The sequence below is a fragment of the Arvicola amphibius genome, chromosome 5 (assembly GCF_903992535.2).
Source record: "Arvicola amphibius chromosome 5, mArvAmp1.2, whole genome shotgun sequence".
Classification (NCBI taxonomy): Eukaryota; Metazoa; Chordata; class Mammalia; order Rodentia; family Cricetidae; genus Arvicola; species Arvicola amphibius.
In genome coordinates, this window is record NC_052051.1 from 40,679,278 (window position 1) to 40,700,717 (window position 21,440).

The 21,440-nt window shown below is 41.1% G+C and overlaps 1 protein-coding gene across 3 annotated transcripts in view; it reads right to left on the reverse strand.

Moving 5' to 3' along the window:
• Plcb1 (phospholipase C beta 1) overlaps window positions 1-21,440 on the reverse strand; it is a 675,841-nt gene that overhangs the window by 214,218 nt on the left and 440,183 nt on the right. For all 3 annotated transcript variants that reach the window (XM_038329997.2, XM_038329999.1, XM_038329998.2), the window contains 2 exons: window positions 2,005-2,084; window positions 276-329 (listed from right to left, as the gene is read on the reverse strand). In XM_038329997.2, the coding sequence (XP_038185925.1) occupies window positions 276-329; window positions 2,005-2,084 (134 nt within the window). The remainder of the gene's footprint in view (window positions 1-275; window positions 330-2,004; window positions 2,085-21,440) is intronic.

Sequence of the window (21,440 nt, forward strand, 5' to 3'; positions counted from 1 at the left end):
TACCGAAGCTAGATAGTTTTCACTCCTATAACAGATCTGAACCTCAGGTGATTTCTGGGATTGACACAGTGTGATTTCTTCCCTAGTCCCTCTATCCACTTCCTGCACTCTCTCTCAAAAAAAAAAAAAGACACCACAAGAGATACCAAGGAAGCATCATGAGAAAGCAGCTGCTCTTGTGTGAGACTAGCATGACGCAGGGTAGGGTTCCACTCAACTTGTGAAGACATAAGTCAGCTTTAGGCACAGAGCAGGTGAACATGGCCAGAGCTTACTTTTTGAGAGGAATGCGCCCTTCCGGAGTGACCTGAAGCTTGAGCTTGGTATATCTGTTGGGAGAGAAAACAGTTAGTCATCATTTTAAAAGGTACTGGAAACAGAATGCGTATGCAGTGTGCTGAATTCACCAAAGTATCAAAATCTCCAGATTGGTGCCTGGATGGTGCAATGGGACAATGTCTTCCCAGAATTCCCTTCATGCCTTCTCCTGGAGTCCCTCTCCACATGTCATTGGCATCTTTCAACAGCAGTGATTGTTTCTGCTTGTTTTTTATCCCACATAAAATGTGGTTGTGTTTCGGGTCTGGCTTCTTTCCCTCATTGTTAAGTTCCTGAGATCCATCTACATCCTGCTTAGTTACCATGGTTTGTTCATCAGAAATTCACAAAGGATATAAGAACTGGATTTATCTCTCATCAGCCTACAGACACACAGGTAGAGAGTTAGAGCAACACAACTCTCAACCACTGCTAGCCGAGTGTCAACCGGAAATGCTGCTTTGGGACACTCATAGACTGTGACCCGGAGACCCCACATCCAGATTTGTACACAACACATTCATCAAAATGCACGTGCTACAATTCCCACAGCAGCCCTCACAGGGTTCATCCGTCTGGAATAGACATTTGCCGTGGATTATGATTAGTCGACCAGTTACACCATACTGTGTCTCAGCTTGAATATCCTACTTCTCTCTCTATCTCATTCATTAACGCTGTGTAGAGAAAGACATGTTCTAGAAATGTTTGTTGGATGAAGGACGGCATGCAAGATAAACAGGATAAAAAGAAAAGAGGAAGGAAAGGAAAAGGCAGATTGGGAGGATCCTTAAGAAAATTAGGAGAGGGGATTATTCCACAATTGAAGTCTTTGAGTAAAGGCCTGTGACTAAAATTGACGTAAGAACAAAATAGAAATTGCCTGGGATGAGATTTAAAACAATGAGTATGGCTCTGGAACAAGAGGGAAGAGAGGAATCTACTCAGTGAATTAGAAGCAAGCCTACAACGTTTCTGCTTGTGGTTTTGAGTTAAAGGTCCTCTAAGCTCCTGAACCACCGGAGTCGCCCAGAGGAACACACCCATCTCCCTGCTGCTCCTCTGGAATGCGTCACTGTTTCCCTGGGGCAAATCATTTTCTGAAAGGCTGTTGCAATTCCAGGGTGATTTTCTAATCTCATTTTCTTTCTTTCTCCTCTTATTTTCTTTCTGCTTGCCCCTCTACTCTCTCTCTCTCCTCTGTTGCTTGATGCAATAGTCTCTAAGGTCCGGAATTTCGTTACCAACTCATTGAATGAAGGAGGTAGGAAGTTGTGGTACCCATCAAGATCTCTGAATCTAAAATAACAAGGGCATATGCTGTTCAGTCTCTTCAAGAGGTTCTAAAAAAGAGAACACAAGAAGAGACAACAGAGGGTGCTCTGAAAAGAGCAACTCTGTGTTCCGAGTACAGCTGCCAGAGTTTGGAGGTATCTCTCTTGTGCGTCAAAAGCCCTGATGTTCAGGCCACCTCTACCTGATGTGCACTTGGGGGAAAGAACTATCTCTCCTGGAAGACTTCCCAGCCTGCACAGTTGAGGAATCTGTCCTCCAACCTATCTCAAAGGGAAATATATGTTTATGAATGTGAGAAGTCAAAGGCAGCATAAACAAAGACTCACAAAGGAGGAAGGAAACAGATTCAGAAGAAGCAACACCCTTAGCAATACAATCAGAATGACTTACGCTTTCTCCAGAAATGCTTCCCTGGACATGTTCTGAGCCAGTAGGTTTGTTGCCAAGCTGAAAACTTCACTAGTCCATTCCTGAAAGATATCAGTCACACTTAAATTAGTTTAAATATGATTCAGGTGTAAAATAAGCTTTTAGCTTGTCTTCGAGGAAGACAGAGAAATTAATTCAAGTTGGAGGTGAACAACTTCCTACCATGTCCCTCTTCATTTTAAAATATAACCTTTTAAAAACTAACTAAATTTAAATCTGGGTGATTATCTTTTAATAAAGAAATGTATCACTGAAGATAGTCTTTTCTGCCTTTTAAGTTCCACATTGATAAAACTGCTGTGCTTCAACAACTCTACAGGTTTTACATTTTTTATAGAATTATAAACAAATACAGAATTATAGAAAGTTTAAAATGCAGCAAATTTATTTTCAACAGAACTGAAAAAAAAAAACTTCTTACTTTACTACTCATATCGTGGAGATTTTTCACAGTGTTAACTCATTCTTGGCCAGATGCAGATAGAAAGCGAAACTGTAATAGCATCAAAAGCCCATTCCCAGGATGGGCAGCGAGGGGAGCCAGGATGAGGCTGAGCACTAGGGGTATTGCCTGACAACAAAGAAAGGGGAATTTGAGGCTGAGCATGCAGAAATCTCAACCAGGAGGCTGTAGCAGTTAGGGGAGGAATGCTGAGGCTTTGATCTTTGTAGATTATATGGTGAGGACTTAGAAGGAACAGCACAGGAGAGCTATGGAAGATAAAATCACCCCCTACCAAACTTGAAGTGTGCACAGGGCAGCATCAAGACAATGTTATTAACGGCACAGACAGCCATTGTACTAAGATTAGATGATTTCAGCAAGCAATAAATATTGCCACTGGTGTTAAAATTTTGTTTCCTTTATATTATTTTCTGGAACAAAAAAATCAAACTTCGGATTTCTCTATGGCAACTTTATGTAGCAGTGGAAGTATTAGCATGGTTTTGTGGGTTTGTTTACAGCAGCTGTTATCAACCTATGTGTGGTGAACCCTTTGGGGGGGGTCTCATATAGGATGCCCTACATATCAGATATTTACATTATGATTCACAGCAGTATCAAAGTTACAGTTAGGAAATAGCAACAGGATAAATTATATGGGTGGGGGGATCACCACAACACGAAGGATTGTGTTAAAGGGTCGCCCAATGGGAAGGTTGAGAACCACTGGCTTAGAGATAATTTCACACTGAATACAAAAAGAATTAAAAACATTTCTGGAAATTTAATTTTAGTTTGACATTTTAGGCTAAAATCCTAAGTCTTCCATTATGTCCAATAAAAATATAATGTGAGTCAAATGGAAATTAGAGTTTTCTAGTAGCCAAATAAAACAATAGGAAAAAGTACATAAAATTAATTTTATTAAGATATTTGACTTATTTCATTATTTTACCTGTTTGAGCACCTGTGGGGAATTACAGTAAGAAAATTCACATGACTTCATGTAATTGGTCAGTCTAAATAATAGATGTAAAAATAAAAAATATGTATAAAATTACCTTCATGCTATATATAGAAGGTAATTGTGAAACATAAATTGGTTTCATGTTTCGACTTGAATTCTATCCTCAAGACTTCTCATTAGATTGCAAAAAAAAAGATGGAAAAAATTCCAGAATCTGAGGCATTTCTGGCGGCTGTGGCTGCTGATTGGTCAGCACAGGACTAGATCCATTGGTTGCTCTATGGCCCTTTTGCAGAAGAAACTAGCATGTCTTACTTTGGGTTTCCCAGAAGCAGATCCTGAGATGGGGTTTTATAAGGACAGGGCTTATTACAGTGTTCTATGACAAAATTAGAGTAGGAAACAGGAACAGTCAGAGAGGAGCTAGAAGGCTGAGACCCAAGCGAGGTCCCGGCAAGACCGACAATGGTTGGATCTCACCCTATGCAGAGGTCAGCTCAGAGCTGAATGTGCTGAGAGGTGAGGAGAGAGGGTGTGGAAATAAATGATTGTGCTTCTTAGTTTTGGTGATGGGCTACAAGAAGGAGAGAAAGCCTCGGGCACTCTGGTCTCCTTTTATCAAAGTGTGTTCTAGCGTTCAAGGGAGCAGTCAGCAGAGACCATATGTTAACAGTGCAAGTAGAATCAGAAAGAACATGGTCAGTGCCCCGCTAGAATCTTTCCCCGTAGAGTAACTAGTGTTTTAGGATTTTCAAGTAACATCAGTAGTCACCTTGTACAAGGAAGAAATATATAGCTAAGCTCTGGGGTAGCTGGTCCATGTATGGACAACATTTCTTAAGTTTCACATGCATTTGCATCAGGGTTTTGCTGAAGAGCATCTGCTCCTTCAGTAGAGCTGAGTAGCAGAAAGAGATTCTGCATCACTTAGAAGTTTCTGGGCAAGGTCTTTGCTGTACCATGACATGAGTGGCCATGTCCTAGGGTGGACATTTAACACCCTAGAAAGCTTGTTAAATATGTCAATTTCAGGTTCCACACTGAATCAGAATCTAAACATATCCAGGAAATCTTTATGAGTTTTATGCGTATCAACATCTAAACATACGGCTGGGTCAAAAGCACCCAGATGAATGGCAGGGCAGTCCAGGATCTGGTTCAGGAAACGTTAGCCCAGTCTTTGTTTATTCCCCTCTCAAGCAAATAAATAGATGATTTGGGGCTGTTAAGTTTTGAAGAGCCCCCAAAGACCTCGCAGCTGTGTCAGGAACAGTATGGCTGGAGAGAAGGCGCCAGAACATACTGAAGTAGAAAAAAATAAGAGTCACTGCTTGGGATCAGAGTACTGGTTTCTTGGACTTCAAACCTAAACTCATCATGAGAATTTGGAACATGCTTCGCTGTGGGATCAATGGATTTTACTGGAAGCTTGTTTCATATATCCAATGCTAAGCCTTGGCTACAATGACCTGAGAAGGGTAGTGTCTCTGGTACTGAGGACCTGTTCTTTTCCGGTCAGAAACCAAGTATTGACAGTCACTCAACTTGGCTTAGCCCCAGCTATTTAAATCCTGAAACTTTTTAAAGGACGTTTCCTGTTTTGGGGTTTTTGTTCATCTTCCTTGGAACAAAGACTTAACCTGAGAAGATGACTCTAAAGATCAATGGCAGTGGAATTGTGCTGGAGTTTCAAGGCTCCTGCTTCTATTCCTTCTCCATTCCCTCCCGTCTCAGATGGCAATTCAGACAGATTCAAAGATACTTTGCCCACTGCTTCACAAAGCTATTGAAGTTCTGAAATTTGTAACATGATTTCATGTGTTTACTTACTACTCCGAACATTCATCAGTCACAAGTATCTATTACACTGCTGACAGCTGTAAATATTTATCATGTTCTGAAGGGAGTCCTTTGTATCCAGCAACAGGCTCTCATAGTACTTTTCTAGGAGATGGGTAGCTATTATCTTCATTTTACAGAAAGGACCCATGGATCCGCAGCACTTATAATTTGCCCTGGGGCTAATACAGTCACTTGGGAACAGATCACTGGTCTCTTGGACTTTAAGCCTGAACTCTTAGATGCTGATCTCACCATTGTCCTGTTCTAGACAATTCCAGGATAGCTAATCTAGACAATTAAACAGATACATGAACTCACTGAACTACATTCAATTCATACATTCAATTTATAACTTCCTACAGCCAGGCTATTTTGTAAACATTTTATAAATACCTAACTCATAGATCTCACAGTGAACTCAGGAAGGACAGCCTATTGTCAACAGCACATTTACCAGATGAAAAAGTTGACGCAGAGGTGTTCAATAAACAGCATAAGGCGGGCCCAGAGAGCTAGGGACACTTGGAATTTGAACCCGGGTTTGCCTCTGGAGTCAAGCACTTTACCACTAACTACCTTACAAGGATGAAGTGAATGAAGTAGAGGAGAAACAAGAAATGATCTAATGGAGAGACTAGGAGGCCAGCCACAAAACACAGGGCTGACGTCTGGCAGCCCTGATGGAGATGGGCACCAACTCAACTCAAATTTCCTTTAGTTCATGTACAGAGAATAAAGAGAAAGATTCAGCCCTGACATGATTCATCTCTGTCCTTCATCCAAAAACCATCCATGCAGTAGTTCAGTTCAATGCTCCCAGTTCTGAGAACAGAAAGGCATTTTCCTGGGCTAATTCCACTTCTGGCTAAGAAGAGTAAACATACAAAGACTGTCTTTGGAAAGAAATGTCATTCTTGCCAATGTTTCTGCTTTCTACTCTTCTGATACATGTTATTTTAAATGTTCCGATGTGTTTATGTTACCTTTCATTATACATGGACTGATGTAACTAATACATATATCTACCAATTCAAATTTGACAAACATTGACATTTTGTTCCAGTTCTTTAATTACATTTTTTCCTTAAAAATTTCTTAATACTTAAAAAGTATTGCAAACTGTTGCAACGCAATTAAAATTGATTCTCCCCTATGCTCCCCCTTCTTTTACTTCTCTTTCTGCAGTAAGCTCCAGTTTGAAAGGAAATATCAACACTGCGTCTATTTTATATGGCATTCTGATGAGGGTGGTGTAGTTCAGGCTCAGTAGACTGGGGCCTGAAGGCTTAATCTAGCTTTTTGTCTATTTCTTTGTTTTGCTATTTTGTGTGTGTGTGTGTGTGTGTGTGTGTGTGTGTGCGCGCGCGTGCGCGCGTGCGCACGCGCTTGGTTTGATTTTTTTTTCCAAGACAGGGTTTCTCTGTGTAGCCTTAGATGTCCTGGAACTCACTCTGTAGGCCAGGCTGGCCTCGAACTCTCAGGGAGCTACCTGCCTTTGCTTCCCAAGTGCTAGGATTAAAGGTGTTGTCGGCTTGTTCTCTGTTTCATTAACTAAGTGTTACTGGAACACAGACACACTTCTCATTTCTGCACTGTTTGGGGTTGTGCTCATGCTATCATGGAATAGTGACTATTTGTAACAGACCCTCCCCCATGAAACGTTAATACCATTCAGCCCCTCCTAGATATGGTTTGTTACCTCATAATATGGCCCCTTCTATGTTTTAAATTGTGTATGAGTTTCTGTTTCTAATCAATATTATTTCTTTAAAACAAGACTGTTGCACATAGATCTAATTCATTTTAACTTCCACAGTCCTCTAGTGCAAGACTGTATAATCTGAGAATCTCTATTTTTATGATGGATAGATATACTAATTTCTTTTAAAATGTTTGTTTCATGCTTAGTTTTATCTTAGTAGATAGCTGAATGAATCTTGATTGTGAAGTGCCTACAGAATTCTAGGATTCCAGCATTTTCATCAGTATTATTTGGTCAGTGAAGTGGTATTGTGCATTCTTATTGGCAGAGCATGGGAACTTGCATTGCTTGCATTAAAACAAAGCCATCTGCTATTATGAGACATGCAGGAAAGTTGTTCAAATCTAATTGACAAGAATATGAAATCTTGCAGTAGTTTTCATTGACGTCCTGACTTACCAGTGTAGCTAAGCATTTCATTATGTATTTGGGAACTATAATAGTTTTTTATTTTTTTTTCAAATTTCATGCTCATATTCTATTTTTTGGCCCTCTGCAATGAAGCCAGTGCTCTTAACTCTCTCTAAACACACACTTACATTTTCAAGCCTTTTCTCTTCATTGTTTTTAAAAAGGTGTAGAGAAGTGGGTTTGTAGAGAACTGAACTCAAACACATACACCAGTTTTGGTGCCACTGCTGTCTGTAGAGCCAGAAGTACTCAGTGGCTGCCTGTTGCAACTGGATCCCACGGGATCACGGCCTCTCAGTTTCCAAGGGAATGGCTTCAGCTTAATACTAACATGGTCAAATCACATGGAAAGGCAAAGTGTACCCTCTTCCAGAAGTACATATTCATTCAAAATGCTCTTTGAGGAAGTGAAAATATTCTGGAAGGTCTCCGAGTATCTCCCTGCTTACACATACATACAAACAGTACATTATATCATTATATACATATAGAATTATAAGTCAGTGCATACTCCCAAAAAGGACTACTAGCAAGGGCCATGTTTTAAAAGCAGTGATTTCCAGTGTCCAATTTGACAGTTCTTTTGTAATTATATATTAAAATTTTTTTGTATGTGGTGTGTGCAAATGTGTGAGCGTGATGATCATCTGAGTGTGTGCATGTGTGCATATGGAGGGCAGAGGGCTGGAGCCTGACTTCAATTATCATATCACCCTTTACCCTGTGTTTGACACAGTGTATCTCACTCATCCTGGAGGCTGCAGTTTGACTAGATAGGCTGCCTGGCAAGCCCCAGGGAAATACCTGTCTCTGCCTATTTCCCTGGCCCTGGAATTACAGATGTGCACTGTCAGAACTGGCTTTATGTGTATGCTGATGATCCAAAGAGGCAGCATCTCATCCACAGAGCCATCTCCTCAGCCCTCGTAACTACATTTTAAATAAACGTTTTAGTGACATTTTAGGTTCAGTATAAAACTGAGTGGTTGGTACAACAGGTTTCTGTGTATCCCTTGCACCCCACATCAATAGCTCATTTCATTATAAAATATTCCCCACAAATAATGATTTGCATTAACTCATTATTGTCACTTGGAGTCCACCTTTTATATTAGGGTTTTTTTTTTTTTCTTGACGTTACATGCTCTCTATGAGCTTGGGAAAACCTAAAACATCATACACCATCACTTACTATTAGAGTAACTCTCCTGCTATAAGCATCCACTGTGGCCTATCTATTTACCTTTCCTTTTACATATTAAGCTTCAAAAGGGCCTTAGGATTTTCCATCATTTAAAGCTATGTATTTTAATACTTGTCACATGTTTTCATATTCTACTTGCTGAGAGTTGCTAACTGCTGTCATTTGTAACTGCGATTTCCAACTAAATCTCCTCATATGTGGTGGCAGCCTGGGATGTGAGTGAGGAGGAACACTTTATGGCGCCTTGAGAAAGGCCTCACCTACCTGAGCATGCTTCACTACCCAGCTAGCAGGAAGCAGAAGCCATGACGCAGGGCATTTACTTTAACGATACAATGAAGAATCTTTCCATGATGTGAGGAGTTCTATGTAGTCCACAGAATGTGTTCAAATCAGAAAAGACTAAGAAAAGTCACTGCATGTATGCTGAGATGCAGAAGTCACTGCATGTGTGCTCTGAGATAGAACACTCAGGATGCAGAAGTCACTGCATGTGTGCTGAGACGGTACACTCAGGATGTAGAAGTCACAGCATGTGTGCTCTGAGATAGAACACTCAGAATGTTAGATATGATTCTGGAACTACTTTTTTTTTTTAATTTGGTAACAGAGCAGGTCTTAGATCTTATCATCAAAATTTTCCTATATTCATCTTATACACAAAGTGTAATGACTGTCAATCACAAAACTCCAAGACTACCATTTCCCCTCTACAACAAATCTCAAACAAAAATTATACTAGTGTCCAGTAATATCAGTGTTGAGACACAAATATTACATTGCTCAGCTGTTGTAAAATCGATGAACGATGCATTATTATTTTCAAATGGCTATAGGCTACAATTGGAAAATGTACAACTTAAGCTAACTTGGGGAATAGGAGAACTGATTAAGGACATTGAGTTATTTGTTGTAATTGAAGTAAACCTAGGCAAATTGCTGAAGAATAAATACATTAATAAACCAAGACCACCAAGAATCGAATGGGAAAGTCAAGGCATGTTCTTTACTGCTTTTGCAATAAATTTGCAATCAATCTTTTTTTCTAGACGACATGATTCCTTTCTCTACCTGTGAGCTCTTGCCTATGGCCTGAACTGCACCAAGCTGTCATAGGTGGTGGCTCCTATCACCACAGATAATCTGGCTGATTTCTTTACCTTTCCTAGAACAGTCCTGACTCTGGTCTAGTAGACCTACCTTTAAGGACAATCAGTTCAAGTCAGAATCTTTTTTTTTTTCAAGACAGTGTTTCTCTGTGGCTTTGGAGTCTGTCCTGGAACTAGCTCTTGTAGACCAGGCTGGACTCAAGCTCACAGAGATCTGCCTGCCTCTGCCTCCTGAATGCTGGGATTAAAGGTGTGCGCCACTACAGCCCAGCTCAAGTCAAAATCTTATAATGAATAAGAGGCCGAATCCTGAGCTAGGTAAAGCAGTATGCAGAAGGAGGGTTGTAGAAAACATTGAATTTTGTTTGAGAGCCCCGGGACAAGGCTGTGTGTCATCCCTTACATGGTTCTCATCATTCATGTCTGATTGTTTTTACAGACTGAGTGATAAATCATTAGTCCTTGAGTTGGACTGCGCAATGCACATGTAAAAGAAAAACACTTTCATGCCTTCGAGGTTCTGTCTTTGGAAGTGAATCCCTATGTCTCCCCAAGAGTTTTAAGTTTTAAGCATCACTTTTGGCTACAGGGTTGGAGAGTTGGTTTTGTATGTTTCTTATTGTAATGTAAACTATGTTGGAATGTGATTTTAGGAAGTTAGAGAGCTGGGTGTAACATCCAAGTATAAGGAAGAGCTCATGTCCAACCACTTTTCTGCAGTCAAGTGAAGCAGCGCTGTGCTAAATGGTATGCAGAAGGTCTAGGGAATCACTGCGCATGTCTGGCAGTGCACTGCACATGCAAAGTTCCACCTTAGGTCTGTTTGGGTGTTAGGTCTAGTACAATGCGAACAGTTGTTTGTCTGACATACAGGGAAAGTTCAATGCAGTGACGTCAGACTCAGGTTTATCTTGAGAATAGTGTAAAAAAAAACCCTTTTCTATGGTTTGAATATGTTGTGTCCCCTCTGAAACTCATGCTGAACTTTAATTGCCCTTGTGGCATTGGGTGATGGGGCCATCAAGATGTGAGTAGGCCAGAAGATTAATGGTATTCTCAGGGTTTATGTTAAATCTTGGGAGTGCGAGGGTGTCCTCATTCTCTTGGGATTGAATTAGTGACATGGGACACAGAGTGAGATATTAAAAAGTGTGGCACCTCTCATGTTCTGTCTTTCCCACATGAACCTGCTTGTCTTTTATGTCACAGCCTAGGGTCCCGGTCAGATATGCGTCTTCAGTCTTGAACTTCAAACTTCAGAACATGTTCAGTTAAATAAACCTTTGTCTTTTACAATTATCAACTCTCAATTATCTGGCTACAAAGCCAAAAATGGACCAAGATATCCCCCCCCCTCAAAAAAAGAGGTAGAAGCAAAATACAGGTACATGTACCTGTTAAAGTTAGACAAGGAGAGGTCTGTGCTGTCACTGTGAACTTCTAGGGTATTTTTTTGAATCAGCTGGGTGGTGGTGGCAGTGGTGGTGGTGGCAGCAGTGGTGCCAGCAGAAGGGGCAGTAGTGGTATTTCTCTCTAGCTAGCTACCTGACTCATTCCTGGTGTGTAGAACCCCCAAAGAGTCACATCTACGGCTGCAAGTCAACCTGGCATATTCTTGGGATAGTGCCCCTCCCATAGCCTACTGTCACTTTTACGAAAATGTTTGCTATTAGTCTAATCCTGACAGTCTGATGTTAATCATTTTGCCTGCAGCTGACTCGTATTGTGCTCTATGGATGATAAACGTGTATTCAGAAGGTTCTGCTATTCTAGTAGCTATTTAATCCTGCTTATTTTTTTTAAAAGAAATTCTATTTGAAGGTATTAAAACAGAAAGATTAAAAAACAAAAACTGCAGCTAATTTCATAGTGGGAGGAACGCCAAGAAGGAAATAGGGAGCAATTGCTGCTTCTTGGGAGTTAAGTGGCACTGCTTATTCACTAACCTGAACCGTGTGACAGAATTAAAGCTCATTCCTTGAAAATTGAGTTGTAAGTACGCACAGGTAGTTCCTCATTAACTTACAACATAATGACGGAATTCTGCTAAAATGTAATTCTCTCATTTGGAAATCAATTTGTTTTAAATACCTTAATTATACCTCCCAACTTTATTTTAAACCCACTAGCAAATTTGTATCTTTTCCTTGAAATGAGAAGGGGCTTGGCATTTGGTAGGTGTATAGATCCTTGTGGTCCTCCTCTGTAGGAATCTGCATCCTGGTGGTCCTTCTCCTCCATGAGAGCTACTCTCTGCCTTTGACTTTGAACACTTCGTTTATTTTCATAATGTTGAACTCTCTTCTAGATGATTTTGAAGGTTTTGGCACTGGGTTTTAGAGTTTCTGTTTGCCACACTTGAGCTGTGGAGTTTGCTACTAAGTATTCTCCTTCTACACTCTGGCCTAACTGCCACCTATACTAGCTGTACATCCAACTCATAAACCAATGCCACAACTTACTTAGCGCTAATGTCTCCCATTGCACATGGGCAGTCATAGAGAAGGAGAAGTTGGGGTTTCTGGGGAAAATGTGACTTCCTGATGTAGGTGTTCCTGAAAACACATGGATGGCTAGGGATGGGGAAACATCTTGATCTGAGGAGAAAGCCAGGGGCATTGATCTTATTAGCTTGGGTTTGTCAATTCCAGAAACTATTTACTTTCATGCATCCTGATATTATGATAAAACATAAGAAAAAATAAGATAGAAACTGTTACCTTTACAGGCTACTGTTTGCTTTCAAGTCTTGGCTCCCTAACTCCTGTGCTACACACTACAGTTCTTTCTAAAGACTTTGCTCACTTCCTTAAAAGATAAACGCTAAAATTTGTGTCACTAGAAGTAACTGGCTATAAATTACTCTTCACAAGGAGGAGGAAGGAATGAAGTGGTTAAAAATTTGTCTGTTTTCATTTGGTTATTCACCTTGTGTGTGTGTGTGTCCTCGTTACATTTTACTTGTCCTGATGTGTTTTGCTACCCATCTACTCCCTATTCTAATGCTTCGTTATTTTTCTAACTTTAGCCCTCAAAACAGTGTGTGACCAACAGTGGGTAATTAAACATTTGTTAAATCAGTGGATATTAGTATAAACTATAGGAAAAACTACTAGTATGTTATTTTCAAACACTTCTTTTTATCTTTAGTGATGTATAGATTACTCATAGGGAGCACTTGGCTAGCTCCTCAAGACAGTGACTGATATCAAGGTAGAACCATCAGTCTCTCAAAGGGGGCCAAACAATTGTTTTTCTCCAGAACTTTACATCTGGAGGGAAACATAAGACAAAGTCAGATTGTCTTTGAGCCCTTCTTCCCTCCAAAAAAAAGAAACAGTGACTCTTTCTTTTCTCTTCTTTCCTCCCTCCTGTTTCTTCTCCTTCTTTCTCTTCTTCTGCTTCCCTTCCTGTCCTTTTTATTATTATTATTATTATTATTATTATTATTCTTTTTTTCAGTTTTATTGATTTTCATTGAGCTCTACATTTTTCCCTGCTCCCCTCCCTGCCTCTCCCATGCCCTTCAACTCTCGCCCAAGGTCCCCATGCTCCCAATTTACTCAGGAGTTCTTGTCTTTTCCTACTAGCGATATAGATTACCATTTCTCTTTGTTTTAAATTTGTTCTTCTTTCTGTATCAGCATGTCTGCTTTAAGCCCTGGGTCCAAGAGAACACATTCAAGGCATCCTCAGCTACCAAGACTCCAAAGACAGAGATGTCAAGGAGTGGGAAAGAAGTCGCTTGATTCTGCACCTAGTGGTGCAGGAGAGATGCCACCACTGAGCTAGCTTTCTGTCCTGCATTTCTGCAGCTAGCAGGATTTGCACACATGATAACTCACAGCCAAAGAGCACAATCATTTCTGGAACCAGGTTTATATTTTCCCTTCACTCTTGCTCAGGTGCCTCTACGTGGAATCCTGCCTGGCTCTAAGCAGCTCATGTTTAACACATCCAGAAAAGAGACTTGCAGGACATAAGGCGAGAAGTGCTTCTCTCCATAGTCCTAGATGGCAGCTGCTGTGGCTTTTCTGTGGATAAGGAAGAGACGGAGTCCAAGTTGCCCTTTTTCCTCTTATTATGAATCTCTCTCTTCTGACTTCTGAGTCTTTAAACTTTTGTAAGTGTTCTATGTGAGTGACATTTTCACAGTGTAAAAATTCAGGATTTATCTGATTATTAATCTCCTACAAATCTCAGGCAAAGACTGTGGGGAAAATTGTATTTTCCAGTGACTCTCAGACAAAGAATGCAGAGGACTGAGCCTGGCCTGTGTTATGGTTGGTAAGAGAGAACTGAAGACAGTGTAGGCACGGGCTGTTTAAACAAGGAGGTCAGGAGTAACAAAGAATGAAAATCTCATAACCTACAATAAATAGTCTTTATGTCATCTTTCCCAGCAGTCACTTTTGGCATATGCGCCACCTGTAACAAAGTCACACACAGAGTCCCTTATATCCCTAAATAGATTGTGGAATATCTCTTATGGCACCTTTTCTTTTTCCTTTATTATTTTTTATTTAAAGAAAATTCAAAGTTTGAGTTATTGACTATTTATCACAAACTGGCCCTGAAATGAAAACAATCTATATATTTTGAAGAGTATATATATATATATATATATATATATGTATATATATATATATATTAGTGTTTGCAAATCTTTACCTCAGTGTAAATGTCCCTACAACAAAAATATGACTTTTGTCTTTGGGGATTAGTTTAAAACATATCATACTATTAATTTTGAAGAATGTCAATGAAAATTTTCAAAACATTTTATGTACCGAGTATTAAAGTAAAAATGGCCCAGAAATGGCTTGGCAGGCCTCTTCAACTGCTCCTCCTTAATTTGCAGCTTCACTTCATTGGTTGCAATTTTCCTTCTCTTCCTCCCTCTTCTTGTATTTATTTGTTTGTTATTGTAGTTCAGGTCTTGGACTTAGGCCTACTCTCTATCTTACTTACCAAGCGCTAGGATTATAGGTGTGTATCTCTACACGTCGCTAAGTTTTCATCTTAACCAAAACAAACAAAAGTCCCTTCCATGTGTACTTCTCTCATTTCTTCAACTCGAAGGTGTCAACTGCTCGGAAGCAGAAGCTGACTTTCATATTTTAAAAAGTGCATAGTGATTGATGGGTATACAGGCAGCAGGAACAAGGGTTCTTGGTGGGAACAGTTGACTTTGGAGACAATTAGAAGAACGGAAAGTCATTGTCATCAATACTGACCATGTCCTCCTACTCAGAATATTTGCAAGTTATGGACAGAAAATCATAGGAACATTCAATGGGAGGAAGCCAGAAACAACTATCCAATAGAGGAACCTCAGCTTCATCTACTCTGAAGGATGAGATAACTGGAGTCCATGACGCTCAAAGCCTCCAGGGCCTTGACATCTTATGTGATCTACCCTTTGTTCTCAACAGTTCAAATACCTTCTTTCCTTTATCCCCACCTCCCTCTTTCTTTCATTCTTTCTCCCACTCTGAATGACACTCCCTGGCCATTCTATATATCACATGCCAATACTGAACTAGATTCTTATATCCCAAGAGTGACCTAGCTGTGCTGTTTTGTTCTCCCCAGCTCACATATCTAGGGCACTGCATTAAACACACCAGCAGGCAACCCCAGAATAATAAATGCAGCAGAAGGCATGATGGTGTTCTTGGCAAAACTGAGAGAACAGTGCTAGATTCCTTGAGATCTTTGCCTGGAAAGGGAGATGGTGAATCTCAGGTGAGCCCTAGACCTTACGCAGAAAGACAGGCAGAGTTGGACAGGAAAGAGAAGTTTCTAGAAAAGCAGGCAGCTGGCAATCACCAAGCCCTGTCAGAAGCTTGGATAAAATATCATGGAGGAAGGTGAGGGAGAGGTGTGGGAGCTAATGAGCTTCTAATGAGAAGGGGCAGAGCTTGGATGCTGCCAGGGTGGTGGGCAAACAGCTGATGTGGATCAAGTTAGGCACGTTTCCAGGAAATCTCACATCGTAATCTTCAAACAAGTGAGTTAAATTCTCCACAACAGAGTGGCAGAGGTTCTGCTTTGAAAATGGAGATACTTAAGACTGATGTTCAGTGCATACAGTGTGTTTTGGAGAGCACATTCTCTCTCTCTCTAGCTAGAAATTGACCATACCTATTAAGGCAGACCATAGAAAATCTATGCAATTATACCCAGACAAGGCAACTTTATGGCTTCACTATTGTAATAGCCCTAAATTTAGGAACTGTCAACTATTGCAGAAAGTACAGAATACTAAGTATCAAAAGAATTAATGAATTCTACTCATAAAACAGAAAAAAACTAAACTGGTAAATCTGGAGTGATAGAAGACAGACACAAATGGCTACTTTTTGTTTTGTTTTGTTTATTTTTGCTTTTTCAGACAGGGTTTCATTGTAGCTTTGAAGCCTGTCCTGAAACTAGCTCTTGTAGACCAGGATGGCCTTGAAATCACAGAGATCTGCCTGCTTCTGCCTCCCACATGCTGGGATTAAAGGCATGCACCACTACTACCTGGCCAAAATGGCTAAGTTCTATGAAGCCATTTATATATATTTTAATACAGGTAAAACAGATCAATGTAAGAAACCCAAATAAGGACTGTTAGAAGAGTAGATGTTGGGGATCCTGATGATGCTGGATTTTATCTGTTGATTTTAAGTCTGGACGATAGTTATATGGGCGTGCTTCCTTTTCAAAGGTCTACCAAGGCAGAGTTAGGACATGAACACTCTTCCAGGTGCTTCATGACCATTAGTATGGCTACATGGAATGAATGTGTTTTGTTTTGCACCTTTATAATGCCTAAAAGAATTTAGTGCTCACGACAGATTAGAAACAGCGGTATTTGCCGATACTGTGCCTGTGCAGTTAAGCAACGTGCAATTTCCCCCTCAGGGCAATTATCAAACATATCAGTCTCAACCCATTGGGCTCTAAAGCAGGAGACCGCACGGCTTCGCAACAGAATAGAGCAACAACATTAAGGCTAAAAAGTCTGCCAAAATAGGTGGTGATTAACAATTTCCCCACACCGGGGTGGGGGGGGGGGGGCACAGTCTACCAGTATGGCCAACCATTTAGTTAGTATTTTATATCAGAGCCTGGACCTCAAGTCCTGCCTTCCGGTGGCAGATGATGTCAGTAATTTCATGGCACAGGAAGCAGAGGGAGGGTAAGGAGATGAGCCTCCTATAAAACTGCCACTCAGGCAACACAGTTAAGACCCATTTCTCCTTAGGCCACAAGCACCAGGCTTCCTAGACCGCTGACACTAGTGGTTTGACCATGGATGATTAGGGAAGGAGCTCACTAGACCCAAAGGTAAACGTGCTGGGAAACATTTGGCTTTCTGTATGCAAAACAGTAAGGCGGTGCCTTTGCTTCCTTTACATATTGGGATTCCTCTGGGCGAAATTCCAGGACAGGTTTTTATTTCTGGCTGAGCTTCTCCGGGAAATGAGTGTTCTCTGAGCAGTTGTAACCCAGGTCCCTGAGACCTGAAGGTGGACACCAGCATAGGGCATTCATGAGACGGGCTGCCTCTGGCTTACAGCACCTCAGAGTCTGCAGCTCACAGGATGCTGCTCACACTGCATGGGATCAGGACATCACAGCAGACGCACCTAGAAGTCAGTTTCTCTGCCACACCCCGAGAGAAAAGCAGGATATACGATAAAGAATGGAAGTGGGCAGGCAGAAGAGAACTATTTTCTCTTCGGACACCCTGGCCTCTCGAAGAAAATTTGATCTGCTGTGTCAGTTAGATTACGCGAAATGACAGGAATTTTGTGGGTGGATGTAAATGACCTGCCTTTTCCAGTCCACAGTAACCTAACCGGTTGGGTCTTTAAAGTAATTCACTAACTAGTGAAGAAAAATGCTTGAGAAATCAAATACTCACTGTTCTTACTGAGTGACCGCTGACTAAAATTTGGCACCCGTGATAAGAAAATCAAGGTAATCAGAAAAAATTTCTTCTACACTCGACTGCTACTAGGACCATCAGTGCGCTTTGCTTATTCACCTGAGCAAAGGGCCCATTGCTCCTACCTAAGCTCAGCCTCTCTGAGCAGTAGAATAGGAGCAGTCCCTCCCCTACATGATGTGCATGTATATATGTACATGTTGCATATGCATGTGTGTTGTTCATGTGTGCACATATGTATTGTATGTGTGATGTGTATGTATGTGCTTTATGTGTGTGTGTGTATGTGTGTATATTTATGTTATGTGTGTATAGGTGTGTATATGCATGTTTTATGTATGTGTGCATGTGTGTATACACATGTGTTTTATGTGTGTATATGTGTGCATGTGTATGTGTGTATGTGTTATATGCGTGTTTATGCGTGTTTATGCATGTATGTGTGTATATGTATGTGTATGCATATATTGTGTATGTGTACATGTACATGCCACAGCACATATGTGGAAGTCAGAGGACAACTTGTGGGAACTGGTTCTCTTCTCCCACAGTGTGGGTTCTGGAAAACAAACAGACGTTGTCAGGGTCAATGGCAAGCACCTTTATCTACTGAGCCATCTTATCAGCCTAGGGATGGACAGTTTGGAGTTATGGGTCAAACAGTAGCAGTTTTGAGCGTTGCCTTGTCTATGGTTTATATCCTAAGGACTCACCTTCTGTCACGCGCACATAGCCCTAGACAACATGGAAGCAAATGGGAGTTTCTGTGTTCCAATAAAACATCACTTAAGAAGGAGAGTGCTCAGTTTGGCTTCAGGCTTAACTTCCTCAAGTCTTATACAAAATCTTATTTCTTTTGTCTAGTAAAAGATATAGCCCAGCAATTCTACTCCCCTGCACGAGCTCTTGGGTGTTTTGTACAAGAGCAGCCCCACCACTATGTACGATGGTTTCATTTCTCATGCCTGGAAAGCACCTGTCCTCACTTCCCTGCCCTTCCTAGGAACTTTCCCATGTCCCTGCTGCTCTCAAAAAGGAAACTGACTTTGTTTTCTTAACCTGCCTCCTCCTCCTGAATCCTCAAGGCCATTCCGATCAGGAATTTGAACCTGAGACTCAACTGACGTCACCTTAACAAGGCTACAGTAACCTTTGTGTCATTAGACCCGGTCGCCAATTTTTGGCCTTTGTCTTACTTGGCACTGCGAGCAGCAACGGCACAGCTGATCTCACTGAGCCTTGGAGTATTTTTTCACCTGAGTTCCAATGAAACACATTGCTTGTTGCCTTGCTGCCTGTTCCTTCTCAGCTTCCTTTATTTCTGAGGCTTGCATGACGTTGGAGTGTTCTGGACTCTGAGGCTGGCTAGCCTCTCCATCTGGGCCCACTCTCCAGTTGATCTTTCATCCGGCTTCATTAAGTTCCAGGATAATTTTAAATGCTATTAATTAACTAATGCCTTCGAGAAGTTTATATGTCAATTTGCTGTTCAACCTCAGGCCCACAAAGCGAACCCCACTCAATATCTCCACCTGGATTTCTTATAATCTCAAAATGAACATGGAAAAAAATGAACCCCTGACATACTGAGGGATACTTCTTTCTTTCCTGACACTCAAGAAAAAAAAATTTTAATATCATCTTTTGTTTTTTTTTTTTTTTCCCCTGGTTCATATGTATCTGCTGTTGGCTCTTGCTTTAAACTATGGGGATTTCAATCCCCTTCCATTTCCTGTTAAATTTCTCTTTCATTCAAATAACTGGCTGTTCACACAGAATATTCTAGTTTGTTAAGTGATCTGCCTTTTCCCATTATTGTCTTCTCCTGGCCCTCCCATCCCCCACCCTTCACCCCAGCCCATTCCTGAACAGACACTAAGTCAGGTTACATCTGTCCTCGGTTCACACTCCCTGATGGCTTCTAATTCACTCACAGGAAAAGTCAGAATCTTCCTGATACTATGTTCTCTCAGCATTGTTGTCTCTGCCCCTGAGGCGGGTATCCTGCGACATCTCAAAACACACCAGACACTACCTGGCTGGAGAATTTTATCCCTCATGTTTGTCTATCTGGAATATTCTGTCTCCAAATATACTTCTGGCCTATTCCTTCAGATGCTTCAGATCTTGGCTGAGGCATCATCTACTCACAGATATTACAGGGATTAACAGCCTTGGAGGCCGCTGAGTACCAATCATTTCTTCAGGTTGACTTTGGACCCCAACCCACATTTCCCTGGTAACACTAGAAAGACAAGCCCTTCCTCAGGTTTTAAATTACTCTATGAGAAGGTGGAGGTGTGGAGACTTCCTTGAGGATCATTAAGACAAGGAGCTTCTCCCTACTCAAAATAGAATCCAAGTTCAATCTCTTGGCTTACATGGAGAGCTGATATTCTATGCTGCCCAAAATATTCTACACTATACTCTCCTCTCCGTAAGGTTTAGTGCATCTGGGTCTGTCAATCACCTGGCCAGGAGTCCAGAAGTCCACACCTTAAGAAGAGAGGATTATCTCCCTAATGAGGTAAAGGGCTCTTCTTTCCCACAAGCCTCTGCTGGTGCAGACCCTTGCAGTGTGTCCATCAATCTTCCCACTTTTCTGAAGCCTAACCCCCCAAATATAGAACTTGTCCTTTCTAGCTTAAAAATATTTTACTTTATGTGAACAGGTGTTTGTACGTATATTTGTGTACCACGTGTGTGCATGGTGCCTGAGGAGTCCAGAAGAGGGCATTGGACCCCTTGGAACTAGAGTTACAGGTGGTTGTGAACCACCATGTGAGTACTAGGAAATGAACCCAGGTCTTCTGCAAGAACAGTCAGTGCTCGTATCCACTGAGCTATCTTCCCAGTCCCATCCTTTTCCTTTTTCCTGTCTCCTCTTCTTCTGAATATTGGCCAGAGATACCCAAGCATGTTTTCCCTGGCATGCTAGAATTTTCACTCTTTCCCTGAAGCCACAATGTTACCAAACCCGCCATGGGAATGTTTTCTGGCTTGGTAGCAAATGGAATGACTATCTCTCCTCCTCTTTTCCATCTCCCTCCTTCAGGATTTCAACTTGTCTACAATGTGAAGTTTCTCTCAAACTTTATAAAATTCTCCTCAAGCCTCTTTCCGAGTCGATTTATACTTATTTATTTTTGTTAAGATGCTCAAGAACCTAAAAAGAAAACTCATTTCCTAGGTAATAGATATGTCTGGTGGAACTAATTTACATAATGTCTACTTTCCAACACTCCCAACCTCTACTTCGTTTGTGTTGATCTCACTTTTCACTTCTTCCTTTCTCCTTCCTTCCTTCCTTCCTTCCTTCCTTCCTTCCTTCCTTCCTTCCTTCCTTCCTTCCTTTCTTGTTTTGTTGATTGTCTCTCCCTCACTGGAATTCATGCTCCATAAAGCAAAGGGTCTTTGTTTTGTTTACTGCTCTATCCTCAGTAACAAGAGCAGAGCTTGGGACATTGTGGAGAGATTAATACAATTGTCGAAGAAGTCACTGGGTGAAGGATCCCAACACCTTCTTCCCTTTACAGATTAAAAACTCTGACAAATTGTCAAGGGGCTTCAAGGTTCATATCCATCTGTTGGGAGACTGTGGCTGAGATTTCAGAGCTGTAGATGCCTTAAGTGCTTTCTTCCCTTTTCTGCATCCCTTCCTGTAGCCCTAACTTCAGGACTTATTAATATGGATTCTTTCCCCTCCTTATTTCTT